Source organism: Mauremys reevesii, linkage group 10 (assembly GCF_016161935.1).
Source record: "Mauremys reevesii isolate NIE-2019 linkage group 10, ASM1616193v1, whole genome shotgun sequence".
Classification (NCBI taxonomy): domain Eukaryota; kingdom Metazoa; phylum Chordata; order Testudines; family Geoemydidae; genus Mauremys; species Mauremys reevesii.
The window spans coordinates 12,902,112-12,923,632 of record NC_052632.1 but is presented as its reverse complement, the minus strand read 5'-3'; the positions used below and the strand labels follow the sequence as shown (position 1 = coordinate 12,923,632).

Sequence of the window (21,521 nt, the reverse complement as noted above, 5' to 3'; positions counted from 1 at the left end):
TGTAAGGCAGAGGTCAACTAAGTCATTTCAGCTTTGAATAAGCTTCCAGACTAAATTGCTAAATCTTTTCAGTTTTACCCATCTCTAGATGGGAACCTCTGCAGGGTGGGAAAGACTCACAACACTGATTTGATAAGAGCTTTCCATTCTGCAAATGAAACAATGTTCTCTGTACCTGCCCTGTTACTGTAACAAAGCCATCAAAGAATCATATACCCCACATGCACACTTCCCCGCACCTTGATGCTTCTTTCCCCCGTGACACTCCTGCCATTTTGGATTACTATGTCATTTTGAGTCTCCATTTTTGTGGGTTATATTTTGGGAAACACACCCTGTAACTTGAGGGGAAACGTAAAACGTTTTGCCATTATTTACTTTAACTCCCACCACCACCTCCACAAACACAATTATTAAGATCAGACTCACATAATGAGCAATGCTGAACTCTGTAACTCCCTGAATGGGATAACCGGAGACAATGCTCTGCTCTGCTCTGCCTGAAGGAAAGCCCCGTATAGAGGCAAGTCTCCCCGCCCCCATTTCGCGAGTGAGATGGGAAAGGACGAGGCTGGTGAGCTCCACGTCCTGCCACATTCATTACGGGTGACTTTCCAGTGCATTTACAGCACATGAGATCACTTAGTCCAGGCTGGGGTCTTTCTCATTGTGCTGGAAAACGTTCGCCATCATCTGACTTGATTTAACCAAAGAGAAATTCAGTTTGTTAAATGCATTTCTCTAGAAGTTTGCATGCAAATTGCCCCGACTTCCAGTTACTCGAGACAGGAAACACATGTCTGAGCAGCAGGTAAGCATGGGATGGCTACAGATGATAAATAATAATCTGTGCAGAATTCTAAGCTTCATCATATACACACACAGCTTGTGCCAAGGTTTCTGTGATGGTTGTTCACAGGAGCCTAGCGAGCCTTCTCATTCTAGAGCATTTTTTCCTGAGGCGCCCTTTCAGCCACCTGCTATGCTTATCCTTTCATCAGGCAGAGTGGGAGACGGCAAGCAGCTTAACATTATGAATTGGAAGTATTTGAGGGTGGGTGGTTTCTGCTTCTCAAGATATACCAGGCTGTCCTGGTCCAGGAAGCAGTAGCCCAAGGCAAATTCTGAAACAAAGCAACCTCTCCTTTAAGAGTCTGATCTTGTATCTTGGTTTTCACCCTCCTCCTCCTCATCAGGTCAATGATGACACTCAGGACTTTTGGGCCCCTTAGCAAACTGGAAGCACTGAGAAACATCCAAGAAGTAGAGCTATCACTGTCACTTTATTGCTACTGCCTGGCAATGTAACCATGCCACTCTGCACTGTTCAATTGGCCTTAAGTATCCAGAGTGAGTGTTTTCTTCCTTTTAACATACTCTCACTGAAGTGATGGAATCACACTGGTTCTCCAACCAACAATAGTATACAGTGCCGAGGAGGCCAATGGAAAGCTCAGTGCTTTGCAGGTCTCTGTTTGTAGGAGAAAATGTAACGTTTGTAACACTGGATTTCATAGCCTCTGTGCAACCCTTATTAGAGACCTGGAAAGAAAGTGTCCTTTTTCAACTCTTCCGATTGCGTTTGATCTATCTGCAGAAAGTTAAAATCAAATTACCCCCTTTAATGAACCCTGCTGGAAATCAATAAAACGTTGTGCAAAACCACAGCAAACATGTCCCTCTTGATCATCATTGTAGCTGTACACAAGAGGTCTGATCCTTCCTATCTCTTCATCTATTTCCAGTTACCTATCACCAGTCGTTATATAGGCAGCACTCCCACAAAATTAATGGGTGTTTCGCCTGGGGAGGGTCCTTAAAATCAGGCCCCCAGAGTGGTAAGCTGGCCTTCTGAGACAGCCCTACCTTTCCAAAGACGATGTCATCCATCCCATCGCCAGGCAAGGGGAAGAGTTCAGGCTCGCTTCCAGTTTCGCTTTTCAGGACACCCTGCGATGAGGCACAGTCTCCCCTCAGCCCATCCTCCAGGAAATTTTCACATTCTGGGGAAACAAACAACAAAACACCAGAATGAGTTACAACCTGGCCTTTTCTTCTGCAGTCACATGCATCCGCCTCTCATTTTTGCTGCATGAGGTACAAAAACAAATTCAATAAAATCATTAGAGGGGGCATCACACCTGCAAATTGGTTGCGGACAGCAGCGCTGGTCATGTCAGCTAATTGCTATTGACTTATTTACACAAGCCACAAGTGTGCAACCCACTTTACAAACAAGTGTTTGTGTCACACTCTGTGTGCACCTCCCAGAAAGTCAGAGCAGGTTTTTAACATTTTATTCAACAGTTCAGAACTCCTTCTTTAGCACTTCTCAGAGTATGTCTACACAGAATGAGGGAGGGTGATTTCCAGCACAGGTAGACATACAAGCGCTAGCTCTGCTTCAGCTAGTGCACTAAAATTAGCTGTGTGGCCACAGCGTGACAGGCAGCAGCTTGGGCTAGCTGCACAAGTACAATCCCGTCCGAACCCCTGGGTACATACTCGCGTGGCTAGCACAAGCCGCTGCTTGTGACGCTGTGGCCACAATGCTATTCTTAGCAAGCAGAGCTAGTGCATGTATGTTTATCCAAGCTGGGAATCGCCCTCCCAGCTGCTGTGTAGATATACCTTACGTGGCATAAGCGTGTCTGTGTAAAATTAGGGTGACCAGATAGCAACTGTGAGAAAACGGGTCGGGGGTGGGGGGTAATAGGTGCCTATATAAAAAAAAGTCCCCAAAAACGGGACATCAGGTCACCCTATGTAAAACAGACATGCCATGTAAAACATATATTTGTACCTGTAGTATACACTGCCAGTACATATACAATATACATTTGGGGACCAATTCTGACTCCATTGAACTCAATAAGGGGCTTGCCATTGACTTAAATGAGAGCAGAATTAGGCCCATATTCAGTAGGCGTAAAGCATATGTAAGTGAAATGTGTGCTCCTCTTTCTCAATATAAAAGATGAAAGCCAATTCCATTTAATTCTTTAAAGCCAAGGTTAGGATTTCTTTAGTGCTTAGCAGGAGAATTTGAGGATGATTCCCACATCTCCTACCAGGGGTGAAAGAGTTTACTTTGTTTTGGAGAAAGGTATGCTCTCTTAACAGATTAAGTTATTCAGAATTCATATGTTTTTTTAAATTTTGTACTTGCACCTGGAACTTTGATCGTTAGAGACATTTTATAAATTAAAAATAAATCCATTTCATTTAGAGTACAGCTTATCTGAAGGGAATTATCTCCCCTACATCATTTTTTAAAAAACTAACAAACTTTAGTTTTTGTTGATATTTCAGTGCAAAATGTCAACATTTCATAGAAAAACCCAAAACCTGAAAATCAAAATATCTTCAGCCTTTGGCAACCAAAAAATGTTTAGCCAAAACCCGAACAATTTAGTTTCTATTTTTTTAACGAAAAAAAATGAAAATAGTTGAGAAAAGCAGGCACTTTCTATGAACATTTTCATTTTAGCAAAAAATAAATTTTCCATCAAAATATTTTTAACTAAATATCTTCATCTGGGCCTAACCTAGGCAGATAAACACATTTTGATGGTATCTGCTTGAATGAAATGTTTATTCACTTTTAAATTACATTTATTGTGCTCAACCCTCAGCTGTGTCATATGTACACTCTGTATAGCTGAGGTGGGCTTGGGGTGGCCATAAGCCACCTTTGTCTCTATCTGAAACAGGCCTCCTCTCCCCCATGGCAGCTCTACTTCACCTGTAAGCCTCTTGGGGCACGGACCATCTATTGCTCCTGTGTTTGTACAGCCCCTAGCACAACAGGGGTCCTGGACCATAAGTAGGTGTCCTAGGTGCTACAGTAATACAAATATTACACCAGCTGTTGCCAGCCTCTGCACAAAACTCAGCCCACGGGATAAGGACTGTCAGAGGAAACAACTTCCAAGCAGATTGCACTGCAAAGGTCTCCCACGAGCCCATGTTCACATGGTCCTAATTAAAAATTCAACTCTAGCTAAATAGTACATGTAAACTCAGTACTTCTCAGCTGAGCGAGGGGAGTTCACTCAGTGAGTATGTGATAGGAGAAGAGATGCCAAAATGAAGGCTGACTTCACTGTATAGTCTACTGAGAGATGACTATGTTGTGGTAGTGACATGCTTGGCCTTTGGTGGTGGTGGGGAGAGAGCGCTAAACAGCCAACCATCCGCCCCGGCACCAGCACTGAGCCATTACATCTAGGAACAGCATGGTTCCACCTATTTCCATCTGCGTCCGTGGCTAGTGGGAAATGGAGACAACTTGATAGCTGTGCAAAAGAAGAATAGTGGAAAGTTCAAAGAGAATGAAAAAAATGCTCCTTTGAGAGCACTCAGATACAGCGAATGCTTCCCTAGAAAAAGGACAGTTACCTGTTCCATAACTGGCGTTCTTCGAGATGTGTTGCTCATGTCTATTCCACAGTAGGTGTGCGTGCTCGCCACGTGCACCAGTGCCGGAAGTTTTTCCCTTAGCAGTATCCGTACTGGGGAAGCATCGCGGTGACCCCTGGAATGGTGCCTCGCACGAAAAGGGGAGCCACGGGCTCCCTCGGTTCCTTCTTGCCGGACAACTCCAACAGAGGGGAAAGAGGGCAGGGTGTGAAATACACCTGAGCAACACATCTCGAAGAACGCCAGTTACAGAACAGGTAGCTGTCCTTTCTTCTTCGAGTGATTGCTCATGTGTATTTCACAGTAGGCGATTCCAAGTAATATCTGCTGGAGATGGGTAGGAGTTCACGATAGTTTGGGAGGAAGTATCGCCCTGCCGAACCCAGCGTTATCCCCAAACTGGGAGACGATCGCGTAATGAGAAGTAAATGTGTGAACTGAGGCCCTAGTGGCCGCCCTACAAATGTCTTGGATAGGGACATGGGCTACATAGGCCGCTGATGAGGCCTGAGCCCTCGTAGAATGCACCCTAACGATTGGTGGCGGGGCCCCCCCTGCCTGATCATAGCACACGCGTATGCACGAAGTGATCCAGCGTGAAAGCTGCTGGGTGGAGATACGCTGCCCCTTCACCCACTCGGCCGAAGCAATAAAAAGTTGCGAGGATATCCGGAACGGCTTGATCTGATCCAGATAAAAAGCCAGCACCCGACGCACATCGAGCGTGTGGAGGTGGTATTCCTCGTTAGAGGAATGGGGCTTAGGACAGAGCATGGGAAGAAAGATGCTCTGTTCCATATGGAAGGCGGAGACCACCTTCGGGAGGAACGCCGGGTGTGGGCAGAGCTGGACTTTATCCCTGTGGAATATCGTTTAGGGGGGTTCTGAGGTTAGGGCCCTAAGTTCTGAGACATGTTGGGCCGATGTGATCGCTACAAGGCAGGCCACTTTCCATGAGAGGTGAGACCAGGAACACGTGGCCAGGGGTTCAAAGGGAGGTCCCGTGAGTCGGGCCAAGACCAGGTTTAGGTCCCATTGTGGCACGTGGGGTCTAGCGTATGCGAACAAATGATTAAGGCCCTTCAGGAAACAGGAGGTCATCGAGTGGGAGAAGACCAAATGCCCTTGTACCGGCGGATGGAAGGCCGATATGGCCGCCAGGTACATCCTGACTGAGGCAGATGCCAGTCCTTGGGCCCTAAGAGATAGGAGATAGTTCAGGATAAACTGGAGAGGCAGGGTGGAGGGGAAGATACCCCGCTCACTCGCCCACCTGGCAAACCTGGACCACTTCGCCACGTACATCCAACACGTGGACAGCTTCCTGCTTTCCAGGAGGACTCGCCTTACCTGCTCCGAACACCTGTTCTCATCCTTGTTTAGCCACGGAGCAGCCACGCTGTCAGGTGGAGCATGGATAGATTGGGATGGAGGATGCGGCCCTCATCCTGGGAGAGGCGGTCCGGGCGGAGTGGCAGCCTGGGGGTGGCCGCCAAGAGGCGTAGGAGCTGCAAGGGAAGCGGCCACTGCGTGCCGAGCAGTGCGGGGAGTGATCCTCAGAGTGGGAACAGCGGCTAGCTGGAGAGATCTGGTGGGCATCCAATGGAGGCTTGCCATGAGACCTGGGGCCCGTGCCCGACTGCCTGCTTGGGACTGGCAGGTTCATAATGTCCTTCGCAGCCTGCATCGCCTCCAGCTTCGACGGCATCTATACCGGTAGGGATGCACGGGCCGACGGTGCCAGGCTGCTCTGCTCCGTATGAGTCGGAGGCCTTGAGCCCGGGGGGGGACTGAGGGCTGCCCAACACGGGACCAACCTCCCCCCTTTCCTTGTCATGGTGCCGCTGCAAGGTAGGGCCCTTTCCTTGCTTTTTGGAGGGAGAGCGGCGCCGACTGGTTGAAGGGGCCTCACTACACACCGACGACGCGGTGGCCAGCACCGAGTCCGATCGGTGTGCCGGCATTGGGGCCAGCGCTGACTCCATCAGGAGAGTTCGAAGTCCAATGTCTCTCCCCTTCTTAGTCCTTGGCTTGAATGACCTGCAGATCTTACAACGGTCGCTGATGTGAGTCTCACCCAGGCAGTGGAGACACTCAGCGTGTGGGTCACTCCTAGGCATAGAATGGCGACGGGAGTCACACGACTTGAATCCTGGGGCACGGGGCATGCCCCGAGCCCACTCTAACAACTGAAGAAACGATCCACGAACGGTACCACTAAGGTTGAGAAGAAAAAGGCTGCGGCTGAGCTGGAGCACAAAGTTCCGACTACCTTCACTGGCGGCAAGAAGGAGCTGAGGGTGGAGGGAGCCCGTGGCTCCCCTTACAGCACGATATACAGGTGCCACTCCAGGGGTCTCCGCGGTGCTCCCTCAGTACGGATACTGCTAAGGGAAAACTTCCGGCACTGGTGAACGCGGCGAGCACGCATACCTACTGTGGAATACACATGAGCAATCATTCGAAGAAGAACTGCTTTCCACTAGTGGAGATAAAGATGTTCCCTGTCGGACTGTAATTACGCTCAAGAAAGAAAAGAAGACTGGAAACACCAATATTCCAGAGAAGAGTTTCCAAACCACAGAGAATAGGAAAAGTTCTTCTTGTACTAGGTGTGGCTGTTCTCCATTCCTTCTCCCCTTTCAGTAACCCGGAAAATCTGAACCTCTTTTCCACAATTGGGGGGGCGGGGGGGAGGGGAGGAAAAAAGAGAAGCTGTAACAGACTGTGAGCCAACATCCCGAACAATCCAGCTGGCAGTTTAACAGAGCATGTCCACATTCCAGACGGAAAAACAAACAGGCCTAGCGACGTTCTGATGGAAAATTCACAGGGAAGCTCCAGATTCGCCAATGGACGGATACCTCGCCCAGAAAATAAATCAGAACAGGCATTAAATGGGATTGCAGGGCCAAGAGAGGGGCATGAGAGGGTGGAAGAGGAAGGAGTTTCTTTCTTTCAAGGAACAATGGGGGGAGGAGAAACATGACACGTACCTCATCCCAGCTGTGCTGAGAACTTTCCAAATCCAAAGGCTGTTTGGAATAATTCTCTCCCCTTTTTAAGGGCACTTATTTATTGATTTTTTTTAAACTGTACACATGTTGCACAATTTGGGACTCCACATTCTTACACCATGATCTGATAAGCCCTGGTGATGACACTGTGACAATGCCTTAACAGAACTAGAGAGATGACTCTCATCACATATACGTCATGTATTTACTGTGCATATATGATTTATAGTTTAACTCTGCTCATACAGGTGTGTGTGTGTCTCTCTCTCCATGTCAATGCATATGAAAATAAAATGACACTGGGTGCATTTTTATGTGCATCATATGGAGACAAATACAAATCAAACTAAAAGCCCATGGGAAGGAAAACTCCAAGCAGTTAAATGCACGGAATTACCACAGCATCATCCCCACAAAGTGGGCGAGAGGTAAAGGAGGGAGAAGGCATAGCTTTCTAACTGAATGCTTGCACTGAGATCCATAGGAAAAACCATAGCTCTCAATGTATTCAAGTAACCTATATGTATTTTTAGAAGAATTAATATTAAATGAGAACCTTTGTATAGGTGGTTGTTTTTAATGATCCTATAAAATTTAAGTGAGCTCCAGCTCTACTATCAAATTTGATGGATTCAATTCCATACTATACTCTTGGGGGAATTCTGTGCCACTGCAAATATGCAGAATTTACGTGCCCTGCAGATTTCTTTGCTTCCACGCAGAAAAATGACTTTAGGGTGGGGAAGCAAAGAGAAGCCACAAAAGCAGTCATGCAACCCTCCCCAGCGGCATGTTTCGGGTGCCCAGGGCAACTGTCAGAGAGGTAAACCACTGTGGTGTTGGGGGCAGACTGGGGAAGACATGGCTGGTGGCTCCTACCCTGCACTGGGCTCAGCTGCTAGTCCCGTCTGGGCTGGGGAGGACGGGACTTTCTCCTCCCTTGCACAGCATCTGGGGCCGCATCAGATCCACCCCCAGATTTCTCCCCAGCTGTAGGAAGCTCTGCAAACTCCCCCCTCCCCTGCCCCACACTTCCTGCAACCATCGCTCCTCAGCTGCAGGGGGAGGGATCACTATATAGGGAGCTGCTCCTGTATCTGCCCAACACCTGTGCATGCAGACCCCCTCATATCCAGACCCTCACACCCAGTCTCACCCCCCACACACCCAGAACCCCCCCAAGACCAACTCCCCCCACACCTGGAGCCCCCTACCGAGCTCTATCCCCCCTACACCCCGTTCCCACAGCTGAGCCCCAGCCACCCTCACCTGGACCCCCCTGCAGTGTCCCATAACCATTGCACCTAGAACACCCCAACAAGCCCCTGTGCAACCAGATCCCCCCACACCTGGATTCCCCACTGAGCTGCCCACATCCAGATTGCCCCACACAGAACCCTCTCAACCCACACCTGTCCCCCCCACTAAGCCCTTCCACACTTGGATCCTGCCTTGCTGAGCATGCCTGCCCAAACCTGATATGGAGGGGCAGGGCCCTGGGGTGTTTCTGGGGCAGGCCCGTTCCTTGCACTGTGTCAGGGTTGGCTGCAGCCTCACCGCTGAATTCGTGTCCGGGGGGTGGTGTGTGTGTGTGCACAGTGATCGCCCATCTCTGTGTGGCCACTGGCCTGTGCTCCCCAATACCATGCTGGAGCTTCCACATTTATTTGACAAATAAGACTTGCAGAATTTTAAAATATTGTGCACGGAATTTTTAATTTTTGGCGCAGAATGCCCTCTGGAGTAATAGTGAATTCTACTGGTTGTTAAGTTAATGTCTGCAGAACTCTACTGGTTTCATCTCTTTCACATTCTGTCAGACCTTTGCCTAAAGAGGAGAGAGACACCTGCTTTCTTCCCTGTCCCTCCTCCCATCCCGCAGCATTGCAGCTCAGTCAGGAGCTGTGTTGCTATTTATCAGAGGGGTAGCCGTGTTAGTCTGGATCTGTAAAAGCAACAAAGAATCCTGTGGCACCTTATAGACTAACAGACGTTTTGCAGCATGAACTTTCGTGGGTGAATACCCACTTCTTCTTCTTGCATCCGAAGAAGTGGGTATTCACCCACGAAAGCTCATGCTGCAAAACGCTTGTGTTGCTATTGTGATCCTTGAAGTCTTTGTACCACACCACTTCAGAAAGGGACAGAAGTGGAGGAGCTGGAGTACATACACTGGCTTCAAAGGTGGTAACACCAACACTCCCACAGTCAGATCAATGGTAGATTTGGTGTGTCCTGTTTTCATTATTTATAGAGTAATGGAGTGATATGTGTAAAGGCATTTTGCAAACACCTGGAGCATACAGGCTCTGCCTTGAGGAACTGAAAATCAATTTCAGAAAGGGAAATACAATCCACAGGGAAACCACACATGCAGAAGATGGCAAGCCATGTTGAACGGTCTCATGAAAGAAGTGCAATTGAAAGAGGAGGCTGAGTGCATCTTGGAAGTGCTAGGTTGTTCTAAGCATAGCATGACATATGGAAGAAAATACAGCTGAGGGTGGTTAAAAGGAGACAAAAGAAGCAGCTAAGAGACATGTAAGTGGAGGTGAAATTGAGATGGGCTTTGAAAATGCACACAAGGAGCTTAAACTGATTTAATACGAGACAGGAAGGCAGTGAAAGGATTGGTGCTTGCTACTGCCCATCAATCTGGGGGGACTCCAGAAGTGGAATTATTGACTGTTTAGACTAGGTGATAGTAACCCACCATATCAGTGAGATAATAAGTGTTAACTGTTTCCCCAGGGAAAGTCCACATTTTAAAAGAGTTTTACTTTATCTAATAGGGGCCAGAAGCAGAGCCTGGGTAGACCCCTGGTCACTTAACTACTCACAACACCCCCTCTTAACAGCACTTTGGCCAAAGTCAGATCTCAACTTCACATTTGGGGCCACTGTACGAGTCTTTTTTTGGTGTGTGTCTGGCACAGAGAGCGAAACTGAAGGCTGTATCCTCAATGAAAAACTAGTTTAACTCATTTCACTTAAGAAATAGCTCAGATTTTTGAAGCAGATGATGAAGTCCCATATGAAGGACTGCCTGAGCTGGCAGACACTAGACTGTTGTGAGAATTCCTCAGGACAGTTACATTGCCACCTCACGGAACTGCAGACATATAGTTAGGGCTGCAGGTTTGTCACTTTGCTGAACAAGTCACAGATACTTTGACTTCTCTGTCTGGCTGTGACTTCCATGCAGGAAGGCTCTAGGTGGATCATGACAGAAGAGTGGCAGGGCCAAACTTCAGTGGCTCTGTGACTCTATGAGCCAAATTGCAACACCCACAGCGAGGAGCTAGGCCCAATCCCACAGGACACAGGAGCCACCGCTGCCCGGAGTAAGTGCAGAGCTCGCTCTCAACCCCAAGGCCCAGCCATGGGACACAGGAGCCACCACTGCCCGCCGTGAGTTTGGAGTGGGCTTGCTCTCTAGCTCCCTCTCCACCTCCCCTCCTCACCTGGCCCAAAACAGGGAACAGGGCTGCAGTGCTGGGGTGGGTCATTTGTCAGGGCTTTAAACAAAAAATAAATAAATCATGGAGCCGTCACTAAATCCGTGACTTTTACTTATGATTGCTCTGTGATTTCTGATAAAAAGAAATGCCGTTACAAATCTTCCGACCTACATATAATACTCATTTGCAATGGATACGTCACTCAACATGTTTCTTGGTCAGCGTGCCCAGAATCAACCAGACAGCTCGCTACTTCACTCCAGGATCTGATGTGAGGGGTGTCATGACACAACAGTGCACGTCTAGGTGCATTATTCAGCAGGACGCAGAGGCAGAATGTTAATGCACTAACCAGAGTGTTGCTGTTAGCCAATAATGTACACTCAGGTGAGTTAACCCTTATCTTCCAACTCATCACTGAAAACAAGGTAATACCCTTCCTTCTCCACATCTCAACCCCTCAAGTGTAATTTCTTTAATGAAAACAAAGCAAGAAATGGCCGCTGGAAGAAAAGCCCAGTTCAAAGCCATCATTAAGGGAGCAGATAAACTACTCCAACTTTTAAACACACTTATTAGAAGACAGGAAATGTTCCCTTTTATCTGGGATATCAAGGCACCCTGAAACAGGCCAGGCTAGTTTTTCCATCCACGTGGAAGGAAAGGCAAATATTAAACAGCATAAATGACCATAAGCTCAGCACAGCTGAGGGGGCGGGGTTGGGAAAGATGGCTCTGAATCCCCTTCTCCGTGAATCCTGGGAATCAATGGAGGCTACTGGGTGCTCTGTACTTTTGAAAGATCAGGCTTTAGGTGTCTCAATATAGATTTAGGAATCTAATTTGGGGCACTCATTTTCAAAGCCCTGGCTATAATCTATATACCCATGTGCTTCTAAATTTTATTTATGGATCAAATGAGCGAGTGAAATATTTTAACATAGAATTGCATCATGAGAAGATGGGCTATGTAACTGGATGTCTCAGTACCAGTCATATAAGCACTGGAACAATGGGCTAATAATTACGTGTCCTTTTCTCCCATTTGTGCATGGGGATGGGAAAGAGGAGAGAGAGAGAAAAGGAAGGAAAGAAGGATAATCCCACGGTAGAAGGTTAATTGTAAGGAAAAAGACTCGTGCATCAGCTCCTTGAACGAAGGGATTAGGTGCACAGCATTCTACTTACCTCTAGATTCGTGAGTTTGCGTCGGCTCCAGCAACGGAGGATCTGAACATGGCTCTATTGAACACCAGCTTTCACGATTTATCTGAAAGGGCAGAAAGTAAGTAAATGTCAACAGTGAGGCCATTTTAGGGAGTGCATTGCTCCTGCTTTAAGTGCAGAGTGCTCTTGCTGCATGGAGACCTGTCTGGACATTCCCACCAGTGGCACTGTGCTGACTTGAAGATTATAGGGCCATTTTCACTTTCCAGCACTGAGAAAGCAACATATTAAGGTCCACAGCTCCATTGCCATGGGTACTTTGGCCTACTTGAGGCTTGGGGGCAGAACAAGACCTGTCAGTCTCTGGCAGCAAGGGAATTCCCCACACCCCAGTAGTGCCCACCATTTGAGACAGCCCCCACCACCTGATTAATTTAGTTCAACTTCCCTGAATTACAGATTGTGTTAACTATACTGTGAGGAAAAAGCACAATGATTTATCCTGCTGTAGGGCATGGGACATTCCCTGTAGTGAGACACCACCACATCTCTGGGTGCCAATGTCCACCTGTTTCCTTTTGCCTTTGGATTTTCTTGGTCTAGCTCTGAGGAACTGTCTCAGAAGCTGGCAGGGCCTCAGCTGCTGCAAACACTTCAGACGGGGAAATGGAGCCGAGGGGAACAACCTCCCCAAAAGTCAAACGCAGTCCTGGGATTTGGCTGGGAATCAGACATGACCGAGACAAACAGTGGGTCATTTGAAATAAAAGGTTGGCCTTTCTCTTTGGAAAGTTATGCAGCAGGGAGGGCTGGGGCAGCCGCCAGGAAGGCAGAGACAACCACAGAGAACTTCTGGGGGCAGGGCATTATGTTGCTGCCAGTGACTGACACTAGAGGTCTGGTTCTGTCCCGAAGCTGCAAGCAGACTGAAATATCCATTGTAATGGATCCGTGGACCTTAGCAGAGAGAAGAAAGAGAAGATGCAATATTTTACCACTCTTCAGCGCTCTGTTACTACATGTAGAGAACATCAGAAAGGGGGGTTTGGAACTAGATTATGACATCTGCCACCTCTTGACTGGCCAGTGCCACAGCAGAGCCAGCTGGTAAAGTCACAGAAGTAAAAAAAATCAGCATTAGGCACCCTGGAAAAGCATTAGGCATCCTGCTCTGATGTCCTGGCTAAATCTTACTATAATACAGATACATACAACAAACAGCCTTAATGTTCTACGGCTTTCCAGTTGCCTCCTGGGCCAAACGAATCTCAAAACTGTCTCACAAAGTGATAGGATGTGTGTTTGTTTTAAGCGGCTAAAGAAATGACCACCATCATTTTCCAAGATCAGTGTGAGATCCTGCTTGAGTGGACAGGAAGGATGACCCAGTGTTTACAGTGCTAGCTTTGGACTCGGGAGACCCAGGCTCAATTCCCAACTCCACTTCCTTTGAGACCTTGCGCAAGTCACTTGTCACTCTGTGCCTCAGTTCCCCATCTATAGAACGAGCATATCACCATTGCACGTCAGGGGTGCACTGTGAGGAGATACAATAAAGATGCTCAGATACTATGGTAATGAGGGACACAGAAGAATCCAAGATAGAGTGGGAACCAGAAGCCCTATAAATATTTCAGATTTCACATGCATGCAACCAGTCTAAGTGACGGTTACAATGAAAAACACAAGACATTTAATATTAAACATACACACACTAGCCGTGAGGCGATGTGGGTGAGGGGAAGGGATTGGCACTGTCCCATTCATAAGTATTGAATACCTGGGAAACACTGATGCGCAGTATATAATTAAATGGTTTGGTAAAGCCTGCAAACATTATATAGACCTAGTAAATGTGCACTGGTTAGAAATTGGGGTTTTCTGAGTTTCTGATTTAACTCTGCAGGAACAAAAGTGGCAGCAAGGTTGATAGGATGTGTCCAATACAGAGAAGTTGAATCTATCCATTCCTGGATTTACATGCATATATTTCACAATTGAGAGCATCACAATAGAGATCGCTAAATACCATGGCAATATTCTTCCAAGTCAAACCAGAATCTCTTTGGAACTGATACGTAGGCTTTCACTGACAAATCTAGAGGACGTGTGCAAATCATCGCAGGATTTGGCCAATAGTCCTTTCTGGATAACTTGTGGAATAGCTTTTACGTTCCTCTACTGCCTTGATTTGAGAAACCCCCCAATGCAACACCTATTGCGTGTCTATGGAACCATACTGAAAATTCCATTATTGAATTCCCCTTCATGCATGTCCCATTAGATGGTAGCTTTGTTACTGGCTATGGAGAGTCTTGAAAACCTAAGGTATTATCTTACTTTTTTTTTCCAGGGAAGGAGTATCCATAATTGGGCCTTTCCCTCAGTTTCTGGTCCAGGAATATACAAGTGGTGTCTGTGACTTTCCATCATAATTTTAATGCACTTAAAAATTAATTCCAGTGATTTGTGTAAATTCCTCAGATGAAATAATAAGGACCCCAGGATATCTCCATGAATGTGAGGGCAGGGCTAAGGTTTGCATTTGTTTAATTTAAAACTCATTGCACAATTGCTGAATATTAATCAAATGGGAAAAACATTTGAAGTAAAATAGTATCATTTAAAAATCAGAAAAATTCTCAAGTAACTTTTGTTCAACTATATTTGTTCTCCATTAGACATTTCAAATCTTTTTCCTAGTACTGATTAACACTCAGGTATCCTAAGTACTTAATAAAATATCAGCTGAATGTAAATGAATAGATTAACGGTAGAGCCATAGTCTCTTTGCATAGTCGTATCCTGCCCTGAGTTGTAAGGCAGAACTCAAAAGATGGGATATTTAAAAAAATAAACTAGAGAAACCTGGAAACTTTAATTGCAAATTTAAGACTATGTTAAAATAATAAAGAAGGAAACCAAACCACTAGAGATTTTCAAGGAAATTAAAGCTAAAATTATCTGGTTCCCTCTTCCTGATGTCAAGATAATGTGTGCAGTGGAGGGGAATACTTGAGAATAGAATGGAAATGAGACCTTTCTCCATTAAAACATCTTATAGCGACCCCAACTATATATCTTAGTCATTATTACTCATAAGTCGCTCCTTTGGGGAATTTAAGCTATGGTTAAAGCAGGAGCACTCACTGCTGTCTCACTATATGGCCAGTGAGGTACAACCTGCAGAGCTCTGTTGCAATTCAACATAGCACCGTTAACGTGCATGAGTCTTGCCAACAATCCAGTGTTTGATGGCATTTGTTATGACAGCTGCTGATCGTAACAACACTTAACATTCCTCTTTTCTTGGAAAGGAAACACTAGGGCCCACGTTCAGGTCTTACACTGACGCACTCCCCGGCGAGACGGGTAGATGGGAATGAAAGATGAAGATGGACCTAATCATCTACTGCTTAAGTGCGAACGCTCTGGGAAGGTCTTGTGACTCTTTGAAAAGACACAAGCTGCAGTAGAAGAGGAAAGTGACAGTGTTTAAAAAGTTATCTGAGAAGAAGTAACGGAGTCAGCGAAGTGGAACATTACTGAGTACAGTAAAGGATGTTGGAGAACTCCACTGAGACACATTGATGAGCACAGGAAAAGGGAGGGGGATGCCATTGTGGATCTTTAAAATGAAAGATCTCTGTGTTTAGCTGAAGGAAATAAGAGCTGGTGGTCACTAATTGTTCCCACATGATGCAGAATGTAACTTAACAGTCCCTTTTGTCTAGCAGACTCTTATGTCTCCTCTTTCTTTTACTCTGCGCAGAGGTTTCTGTATTAAGTTGCTTTGGATTTTAAATTAAATGTCTGCAGTTTGTTGGCTCTGAGATTCTGGAAACCACTGCGCGCATGTTCCCTGGAAGAAAAATCTAACAGTCCAATGTTTGCACATCCACACTGGTGTCGGCCTAATTGAGTCCTCTTTGGTATTGAGCTGGCTGCTACTCTGCCATATCCACACTCCAGTCCCGTACGTACGGCAAAAAGCAAGAAACAAACAAACCAAACCCTCAGGGATACCCTTTTTAATTGCAGTGGAGGTGCTTCCTTGATCCGTTCATTGTCTTAAGCAAGCTCAATCCGGTGCATGTAAAAATACCTGGCTTCCTGCTGACCTTTTCCCGAAAGTCTGTATACTGAAGCCCTGGCCATGGAGAATGCTGCAGATTTCCTGCCGCTAAATGGTGCCATATTATCTCTGCTCCCACCCTAGCAAATCAAGATGAAAGCCTTTGGCAGCTCAGAATCAACAAGCTATGATCAGTGTGGGTGCCGAGGGAAAGAAGGGCTTTGAATTTTTTGTAGCAATCAGTCTGTCATCCTGTTGCTAGCATTACTCTTAAAGAAGCAGAAAGACGGGGAATTAGTGTTAGTGGTTGATAATGGTTCTATGTCCATGATAAAAATCTCTAGGTTGCAACAGAGGCTAACAGAAGGTAGAGCTGAGACTGATTTTGTGTGACCAGCCTCACTTGTCTGCCCAGTGCTTCAATATTCAGTCACTACAAAGTGTAAACTTTGGGCTGGGTTTTGATGAGGATGAAGAGGGGGCTCTGGTAAGGAAGTTTAAGAGGGCGGCCCTTTGTTTTGAGTATGTCTGGATCACCCAGTTTCTGTGATCATCGAGCAATCTTCTCTCAAATGCTGCTGCTGCTTTGGCTTTCTATAGTGTAGAGAGCATTCATTTATGCAAGTAGTTTTATTTATTTTTATATTGGTGCATAATAAACATTCTTCCTGTGTTAGTGCAGTTAAATGAATACTTGAGTGTATTATAAAAACAGAATATATTAAATGATCTCTAAAAGCAGGTGAAACACCGACAGACCCTTGTCGTTGGCAGGCAAGATCGAACTGGGGACCTCTGGAGCTTAGCGCATGAACCTCTACTGCAGGGGTGGGCAAACTATGGCCCCCGGTGCTGCCGGTACCATGTCCCTGCGGCCCCCGGGCGTGGGGGGGCAGAGGGTTCCATGCGTTTCCCTTGCCTCCAGGCACCGCCCCTTGCAGCTCCCATTGGCCGGGAATGGGGAACTGCGGCCAATGGGAGCTTTGGGAGAGGTACCTGGAGTCATGGCAAGGGCAGTGTACGCAGAGCCCTCCATCCTCCCTCCCGCAGGGGCCACAGTGCTTCCAGGAGTGGCGCGGGGCCGGGGACAGGGCAGGCATGCAGGGAGCCTGCCCTGGCTCCGGTGCGCGCTGCTGCCACCCTGGAGCCACTTGAGGTAAGCAGCGCCAGGCTGGAGCCCAAACCCCTCCTACACCCCGCCCCCAACTCCCGCCCCAAGCCCCCTGCCTGCACCTCGCACCCCTCCTGCATCCCAACCCCCTGCCCTGAGCCTCCTCCTGCACCCCGAACCCCTCCTGCACCCCAACCCCCTTCCGAGCTCCCTCCTGCACTCCACACCCCTCCTGCACCCCAATCCCTTGCTGTGAGCCCCCTGCCACACCCCGCACCCCTCCTGCATCCCAACCCCCTGCCCTGAGTCTCCTCCCACAGTCCGCACCCCTCCTGCACCCCAACCCCCTGCCAAGTTCCCTCCTGCACTCCGCAACCCTCCTGCACTCCAATCCCTTGCTGTGAGCCCCCTGCCACACCCCGCACTCCTCCTGCATCCCAACCCCCTGCCCTGAGCCCCCTCCCAGTCTGTACCCCTCCTGCACTCCTGCCCTGAGCCCACTCCCACAGTCCGCACTCCTCCTGCACCCCAACCCCCTTCCTTGATCCCCCTCATACAACCCACGCCCCTCCTCTGCCCCAATCCCTTGCCCTGAGCCCCTTCCTTCACACCGCACTCCCTTGCACACACCAACCCCCTGCCCCAGCCCTACATACAAGTTCCCCACCAGATTTGGCCCTCAGCCCAAAAAGTTTGCCCACCCCTGCTCTACTGTATGAAAGCCAACTGGCTCTTAGCTAAGGCTGTAGAGCAGACTCATTTCACATACCCACCCACCCAACCCAGCCCGGTGCCACTAGCTGAGACACAACACCACACCCAGAAGGTCTGTGTGTTACACAGGCTTGTTAAGGTCTCCCTTCAGCAGCACCCTTTCATTACTTACTTTTATTAATGAGTTTTAGAATACAACAGTTTAAATCCTTGGAAAAGCCACAGGCTAGAGAGGGTGGAGCTGGCTGGCTAATGGGGAAAAATCACAAATAATTATCTATTAATCTGTAATGAAATTGCAGTGATTTTATTCAACTAACTCTGATAGAAAAAGAGAAAATAATAGATAATGATGTTAATCCAACTCAGTGCAAGTTATGCTGTCATGACAAGTCTCTTGATCAGCTGCAAACACCCTATCTGTTTTCCAAGCATTGTTTGTAGGACAGGACATCGTTAGGTGGTATTTTCCTCTCCCTGACATTGATGTAAATTGGGTGCAATTCCCTTGGGTCTGTGGAGAGACACTGGTGTGAAATTGTTGAGAGGAGAATCGGGCCCAATATTTGCAAGGGAAGATTAGGTGCAAGCTGGTATTGAAGGGAGAGAAGGTTGGCCCCACACCACAAATAAATGACCACAATGGATTTTTCTCAGAGACATAAGCTTGGGCAAACCTGAATTTATGTTGCCATGTGTTATCATCCCTCGGCCTGCGCTGCTTCCAGCAGCTCCCATTGGCCTGGAGCGGCGAACCGAAGCCAGTGGGAGCAGCGATCGGCCAGACCTGCGGATGGGGCAGGTAAACAAACCAGCCCGGCCCACCAGGGGCTTTCCCTACATAAGCGGCAGCCTCAGTTTGAGAACCACTGCTATAAACTAAATGCATAGAGGGAGATAAAATGCTACATATACAAGTTAACACTGAGAGAAACCTTGGGCTTAAGTATGAGCTGTACCAAGGTGGGAAAGATAGCTCTAAGACACTTTTACACCCCTCCTTCAATTCTTGCAGGACTAGAACCGAAACAGTCCAATAAGGACAACTGCACTGACCATCTATTGCACGGAATGTCGTCCGCCCCAACCCCTTGCACTCTAATACATGGAGCAGAGCAATCTGTCTGAACCAGAGGTTGAAAATCTGGTCCAGTCACTTTCAAAATATCGAGTGCTTGTTTTCACACCTTCACACTGGGCTGCTGCTAATTTCTGCATGTATGGTCTGATTCAACCTCTACTAAAATCAATGGGTGATTCAATAGGAGATCTGGCCCTCAGTATCCTTGATTGAGAAGAAATAAGCAGGGGAAAAAATCCTAAACTATTTGACTCATACATCTTATAAACTCAGCAGGGGGAATTTAAGTTTTCTGACCTGGAGCTAACAGTTTCATAAGCATGAAGCTACAAAGACACTGTGAAATGTACAGTGAGCTCTTTAAAGCAATTTTTTACTGTGACTGCTCAGTCCTGAATTGGTTGTTTTAAAACTTAGCAAAGCAAATACTGGTCATCAAGGCCTATTTACATACAAATACCTAGACAGACAGACATGTAAGGTGCCAATCACTGTGGTATCTGGGTGCTATGCCTAGGTTGTATTTACATCAATACATTTGTACAATGATGATGGGTACAGCATAAGAACCCAGAGAGGATAGTTACCAATACCTTGAGGCTCCCTGATTCTTAGCTGGCAGGGCTGGTTCCTGGAGTAACTCAGAGATGGACCAGAGCGTTCCTAAGTTACACCTTGCTGCCTAGAACCATAATAAGCCATTCAGGCAGGTGGAGATACAAGTATCGTAGAGGCACTCTAACCACTCCCCTTCTCCTACATCTCCTAGACAGGTGTGGCATAGACGGTGGGTGGAAGGGAAAGGAGGGTGGCATAGAATCACTATGTCAGCTCTATGCCATCCAGGACTTCCTATATACTGTCAGAATCTCCTTGTAGCCAGTTAAACCAGCTTTATAATCTCTATGCTGCTGCAATGACAGAACAGGACCATATAGTAGGGAAGAGGTTTTGGTCCCAAATTTCAAACGCTAGGAATTTTTGAGTTGCCCCCAGAAAAAGGAGGTCAGATTATTTTTTAAAACAGATGGGGGAAATTATTTGTATCCTCTCAGCCCCAAAATGGCTGATGGGTATTGATTCAAACTTAAAAAAAAAAAAGCTTCAGGCAGTCTAAACATGAAAAAATTCAGCTCCAAAGTTGAATCCTTAAGAAAGTTATGAGCATGTAAAAATAATCAGTTATAACTGAAATTATTTTGCAACTTTACCTATAAGTGATTGCAACCAATGCAAATACAACGTCATTTATATTCTGAAGCTAAAACAGCATTAGTTCTCCTGTGTTCAGAGCTTATCCCAGTGATATTCCCCTACCAGCTGTTTTTACTTCTGATTTCACCGAGATCACCTACCTAAAAAAATACAGGGTTAAGGGCACACCAATGCATTATTGACAGCCCTTGATTCATGAGTCCTCTGAGAATCAAATCAATGCATCAACATAAAAGCTACTCGCTCACTTATCTGCTTCACCATGATTTCAAAGGCAGACTTATTACTGAAGGGTATTTTTGTTTGTTTGCTTGCTTCAATTTATCTATCGATATCTGACCTTTGGACACCTGAGGCTAAGGAAACAGTGTCCCACCCAAACCAAAATAATTACTTGGGAGAGTCCTCCTTCCTTCTATAAATAGTTTAATTAAAAAAGCCCTCCTTGCCTAAAGGTCTGATCCAGATCTCATCAAAGTCAACAGCAGATTTGCCATTGACTTTGCCTGGTATTGCATGGGGGCTCCTACATCTCTAAAACTAGCCCAGGTTGTGTTATAGATGACAGATTAAAACATGAAACACTGAAAAACAAGGTAAATGTTACTGTAATTCCCAGTTGTTTGTGTCTCTATGTTCCCTGAATTAGCACAGCATCCACACACACACTGAATTATTTTCAGGAACAATCAGTATCATCCAGTGTTGGAAGCTGATTGGAAAAACATGAGGGTGATTTCACAAGAGACATTTTGTTATAAATTCTAAGTTTTACTTAACAAAAATTAAGTTAGGGAACTGACGACTTCAGAAATACTAATTCACTATAATCATAGCAAATAACAGTTCAGTCTAGGCAGACAAACAGCTTCCAAAAAGACTGTGCTTTTTATGTAAACAGTTGAATCTGTCAGGGGGTTAACAATGCTTCCTGTCTATTATAGGGGACCATTCAACACCACAACTAAAGCACTGTTTGTATAACGTGTCTGCACATTTATTTTGTCTATGACTCAGAGGGGTGTCTAGAGATTGCATTGCAGGGGCTTCCAGTTTCTTGTAATCAGCATAACTAAAGATGGTATTAGAAAACAATTCACCAAATCTAATATGGCAAGAAAACCAGCAAAGGCTTTTTGAGGGTGGGGGAAGAACACATTAAGTGGGAGCCAGAAATAATAATCCATCTATAGGTGAATGCGAGTTGGCAAGTGCCAGGCTGATCTTAGTGCAGGTGGGATGGGTCAGGGAATCGTTT

General features: G+C 46.6%; 1 protein-coding gene across 14 annotated transcripts in view; it reads right to left on the bottom strand.

Moving 5' to 3' along the window:
* Positions 1–21,521, bottom strand: part of AKAP13 (A-kinase anchoring protein 13) — a 337,762-nt gene that overhangs the window by 90,904 nt on the left and 225,337 nt on the right. For all 14 annotated transcript variants that reach the window (XM_039490381.1, XM_039490379.1, XM_039490382.1 and 11 more), the window contains 2 exons: positions 12,089–12,170; positions 1,867–2,003 (listed from right to left, as the gene is read on the bottom strand). In XM_039490381.1, the coding sequence (XP_039346315.1) occupies positions 1,867–2,003; positions 12,089–12,170 (219 nt within the window). The remainder of the gene's footprint in view (positions 1–1,866; positions 2,004–12,088; positions 12,171–21,521) is intronic.